The following is a 5,317-nucleotide window of genomic DNA, read 5'->3' as shown; positions in this document are numbered from 1 at the left end:
TGATGAATTCTGCAATGAAAATGGCATCAATCACAACTTCTTAGCTCCCAGAACTCCCCAGCAAAATGTAGTAGTAGAAAGGAATAATAGAACTCTTGATGAAATGGAAAGAACAATACTGATCGACAGTGGAATTACAAAGAACTTTTGGGCTGAAGCTGTCAATACTGCCTGCTACTTGGTGAACAGGTGCATGACCATATCACTTCTGAACAAAACCTCGTATGAATTGTTGAATGGAAGGAAACCCAAGCTGACTCGCCTAAAAATATTCGGGTGCAAATGCTATGTTCTCAATAATGGAAAGGATCAGCTTGGTAAATTCGATGCCAAGCATGAAGGAATATTTTTGGGCTACTCTTCTCAAAGCAAGGCTTACAAGATATATAATAAGCGGACTCAATGTGTTGAGGAAAATGTCCATGTTATTTTTGATGAATCTTATCCATCATGTGAGAAGAGTGCTGAGGAAGATCAAGATGGAGAACCCTTACTAGTCCTTGGTGAAGTCATTAACATGACAAACGGAAAGGCATATATGATGAGTCAAGTAAAGGATCTAAATGAAGACAATGCTGCCTCATCTTCAATATAACCAAACACCTCAATTACAACCAGTGAAGATGAAAAAAGAGTGGTTGATGCAGTTTAGGGAACTCCACTAGCACCTGAGAGAAGGACAGAGGAAAATCAGCCAAACATACCCTCTTCCTCTCAGAATGAACCTCAGGCGTCTAACTGGAGACACTAAAGCTCTCATCCAATAGACAACATTATTACTCCTCTAGATTTCAGAGTACAAACCAGGTCAAGAGCCAGAAATTCACTTGCCTTCTCAGCCTTTCTCTCATAGATAGAACCCAAAAATATCAAGGAAGCCTTGAAAGATGCAGATTGGATTACAGCCATGCAAGATGAGCTACATCAGTTTTAGAGAAACAATTTGTGGCACTTATACCTAGACCCCTAGATCGAACCATTATAGGAACCAGGTGGGTATTCAGAAACAAGCTCGATGAACATGGAATTAACACAAGGAACAAGGGCAGGCTAGTGGTCCAAGGCTAGAATCAGGAGGAAGGGATTGACTATGATGAAACGTTTTCTCCAGTCGCTCACATGGAAGCTATTAGAATTCTAATCGTTTTTGCATCTCATATGGAATTCACCTTGTTCCAAATGGATGTCAAGAGTGCATTTTTAAATGGACTCCTTAAAGAAGAAGTCTATGTGAAGCAACCCCCAGAGCTTGAATGTCATGAGCACCCTGAGTATGTGTTTAAACTAGACAAAGCTCTGTTCGGGCTAAAGCATGCTCCTCGAGCTTGGTATGAAAGATTGTGAAAGTTCCTCTTGGAAAATGGCTTTAAAAGAGGGAAAATTGACAACACTCTTTTCTTAAAGAAAAAAGGAAGGAACATACTCATTGTTCAGGTCTATGTTGATGATATCATTTTTTGAGCAACAGCTGATTCTCTGTGTGAAGAATTTGCAAAACTCATGGGAAGTGAATTTGAAATAAGCATGATGGGGGAACTGAACTTCTTCTTGGGTCTTCAAGTAAAACAGTCCCCAAAGGGTATATCCATTTGTCAACAAAAATACATCAAGGAGCTCTTGAAGAGGTTTGACATGGAAGCATCAAAGGTGATAGACACTCCCATTGCTACTGCCACTCGACTGGACATGGATAAAATTGGATCTTTTGTGAATCAAACCATGTATAGAGGTATTATTGGGTCTCTCCTCTATCTCACTGCCATCAAACCTGATATTGTTTTTAGTGTGGGGCTGTGTGCAAGGTTTCAATCAAATCCTAATGAATCTCACTTGAAGGCTGCCAAAAGAATACCGAGATATCTCAAAGGAACATAGGACATGGTGTTGTATTATCCGTTAGGTGACAGTTTTAATCTGATTGGGTATGCTGATGCAAATTATGCAGGTTATCTTGTGGACAGGAAAATCACTTCTGGAATGACTCACTTCTTAGGTTCATGTCTTATCTCTTGGGGCACAAGGAAGCAAATATCAATGGCTATTTCAACAGTTGAAGCTGAATATGTAGCCACAGCATCCTGCTGTGCTCAACTTTTATGGATCAAGCAATAACTAAAGGACTTTGGGGTACTCACTGAGAGTGTGCCCCTTCTATGTGACAACACCAGTGCACTCAACATGGCCAAGAATCCAATTCAACACAAAAGGACAAAACACATTGATATGAGGCAGCATTTTCTGAGGGACAATGTGGAGAAAGGGTTGATATTTATGAAGTTCTGTAGTATAGAAGATCAAATTGCAGACATTTTCAACAAGGCGCTAAGTAAGGAACAGTTTGAAAGAAACAGAGTGAAGCTGGGGCTTTTAAAGCCCAATTGAGAACCTGATTCCTCTTTATCTGGATTTCACCTTCAAGAAATAACTGGCTAAAAGTGTTTTCTGGCCATGTCTAACTCACTTCAATACCGTTGTAGGTAAACACTCATGATAAGTATAAAAGCTGTAGATGCAGTTCATGAATGATAAAAGAGGATTGATTCTTTCAAAAAGGTCAAGAACCTGGTTCTTGTACCAAAGGTTAGTAGTTCTGTGCATCCTTTAATACACATCTTAAAAAGGGTACAAAATAGAACTGCCATGTCATCAACTTTTCAGATCCTGCTGTCACGTCTCTTCATTTCAAATCGTTCCATCTCCCTATGAAACATTGCAATTCTCCACGCCCAACCACTATTTCAGAACTGGTGCATATTCCTCTCTCTTCATAATTATCCTCTCCTCTTAAAAACCCTCTTTTCTGCTCTTCCTTAGCATAAGTCTTCCATTAGAATTTCCTAAAAGGACCGTCACACCACTTCTTTCAATAGATGAGACAACTTCCGATCTCCCTGCCTCAGTCATAACTACTACTAATCAATCTATGGAGAGTTCGCTCCCACTGAGCCTTCCTCATCCACTATTACTCCTGCCGCTACAGTCATACCTCATCCAGTTTCCCAGTCTCTTCCTAATTCAAAAACCCTTAAAACTGCTGCTCCATTCTTCCCATCGTTTAAGGCTCCCACCAGTTAAAAACCAAGTGGTGAACAAGGTCAAAACCCTGAGGTCACAAAGAGTTCTACCATCGTTGCTACCGATTCCATGGTGGTGGTAGCACCATTTGAGGAAGAGAAAAATGTTGTAACCATGTTTGTGGTGTCTGCTAATGGTGTACTGCATGAGACCACCTCTCATAAAAATGAGGCACAAAGTATAGGGGAAGAAGGGGCCATTGTAACTGTTGAATGGGATGCACTAGCAGATACTACTGGGGCATTACATGAGGAACCTGATCCCTCTCTGAAGGAACCTGGTCAGGGCTCTCATTCCCAGGACAATGCTATTCCTGTATTCGATGTTGTGCCCCTGGAAATTCAAGCACATGAAATGAGATCCAGTGATAAAGAAGACCTAGATAATATGGCTCTTGATGCATTCATAAGTAAGCGGAGGGTTGTTCCCCTGAGTCTGAAACCAAACCACCTACTACCAGGCTTCAAGTTAAAGTGGCCTACGATTCTGTCCTTCAAAAGAGCAAGAAGAGTAGTAAGAAGAAAAGAAGAAAGTTGGTGAAAGACGGTGTACCTGTAAGTGATGCGGCGATCCCTGTAGTCGAGGTGGAAGAGGAAACCCCAGATGAACCTGGTTCACTTGTTAGACGGTCTTCGAAAAAGACAAAGCCCGCTTCAATAGAGAAGGGATCAACATCTAGGTCCAAGATAAAGGAGGTGGTGAGTGAGTCTTCAATGTCTAATGAGGATGTGTTAGTCAAATCCAAAGGAAACGGAAAATTTAGTGGAGAGAAGTCCGGCAAACGCAAGTCTGAACCTTTTGAAGAACCTGGTTCGGTGAAAAGAATGAGAACTGAAGTCAACCTTGGCTCTGAACGCTTGAGGCATCAAAAAGTTCTGTTGGGTCGTACATTTGACCCAGCAATCTCTGAGATAGTTGGAATGCGCCAAATTCTGGAAATGGTCGAGTTTTAATGCTGGGTGTATCTACTTCAAATTGATGCACCTAGGGTATATGAGGATGAGGTACAAAGCTTCTTTGCTAGCCTCTTTCTAGTTGAGACTGACCACATTTGTGCTTTGGTCAATGGGATGGACATCGTGTTCGATGTAAAGTTGCTTGGAGAGATTCTAATAGTTCCTACAACTGGTGTGTCTAGTGTAAAAGATGTGTGTCAGTTTAACTTCAAAAATGCCGTGGTAAAAGACAATGCAAACCAAAAGGGGGACCAGATCCATAAGTAAGTGCTACTCCCTATCTATCAACTGCTGTTCGAATTGGTTAACAAAGTTCTATTGCCTCGAGCTGAGAGGAGGTTAGTGACTTCTAAGTCTGACCTATTCTCGATGGAGCAACTAGATAGTTTTACTCGTGTGAGTCTGCCTGCTATTATGATTGAAGACATGCAAAAGGTTGCCACCTTCAAAGATGGTAATCATGGCCTTCCCTATGGGTTCCTTCTTACATAAGTGTTCAAATTCTTTGAAGTCCCACTAGGGACAGGAAAGGTGGGGACTAGGAAGCAGACTTTCTCACAGAAAACTTTGGGAGAGTGTGAGTGCGTGGAAAAGAATCGGGGGGGGGGGGTAGGAAGTACATCAACTGTCTCGCAGCTTATTAATGCTCAGAATAGTGTAGCTGAGGAAATTCATCATTTGAAGGCCATGAATGCTATCGTGGAAGGTCAGCAAGCCCAAGAGGTTCCGGTGTCAAATGATGAAGTGGCTCGTTTGACAAACGAGAATGTTGATCTCAGGGCACAAGTAGAGAACCTGAAAGCAGAACTACTCAATGAGCAAAAGTCGGCAAATGCCCGAATAGACCTAGTTCTCCCAACACTTGATGTAGCTTCCAAGCCCTTTACTCCTAGTGCCTCCTAAGTACCCCTTCAGTGATCAGTTTCTGGAAATGTTTGTTAAGTTTTCTTTGATGTTTTGGCAGATGTTTTTGTTTTCATTTTTTATGTGGTTGGGATAAAACACTACTGCTCCTGTTTTAACAAGTCCAATGTTGCCTTTAGCTTTTTCAAAGCAAAGGCATATTAAATCTTTATTAATATCAATCCTTGTTTTATTATGTCAGTACTCTCCTTCTGTTTTTCTATTCTCTATCATGATTGTGTGCGCATATGTGGCGTGAGTTAGCTTAGCTGGACTTCTTTTTCTATTATTCAATATGTTTTTTAATGATGCCAAAAGGGGGGAAAATAAAAATAATGCAAATAATATGGCCATCAACTCATGGGGAACACGTGTTAAGAAAG

The 5,317-nt window shown here is 41.1% G+C and overlaps 1 protein-coding gene across 1 annotated transcript; it reads left to right on the top strand.

Annotated features, from left to right (window-relative positions):
* The first annotated feature begins 1,119 nt into the window (after positions 1–1,119).
* LOC138872544 (uncharacterized mitochondrial protein AtMg00810-like) lies at positions 1,120–2,112 on the top strand. Its single transcript, XM_070150743.1, has 3 exons — positions 1,120–1,255; positions 1,469–1,729; positions 1,946–2,112. Exons 1-3 carry the CDS (start codon positions 1,120–1,122, stop codon positions 2,110–2,112), a joined length of 564 nt encoding a protein of 187 aa, XP_070006844.1.
* Positions 2,113–5,317: the final 3,205 nt, after the last annotated feature.

Source organism: Nicotiana sylvestris, chromosome 1, assembly GCF_000393655.2.
Source record: "Nicotiana sylvestris chromosome 1, ASM39365v2, whole genome shotgun sequence".
Lineage (NCBI taxonomy): Eukaryota > Viridiplantae > Streptophyta > Magnoliopsida > Solanales > Solanaceae > Nicotiana > Nicotiana sylvestris.
The sequence above is the reverse complement of the archived record's forward strand: the minus strand, read 5'-3'. Positions and strand labels throughout refer to the sequence as shown.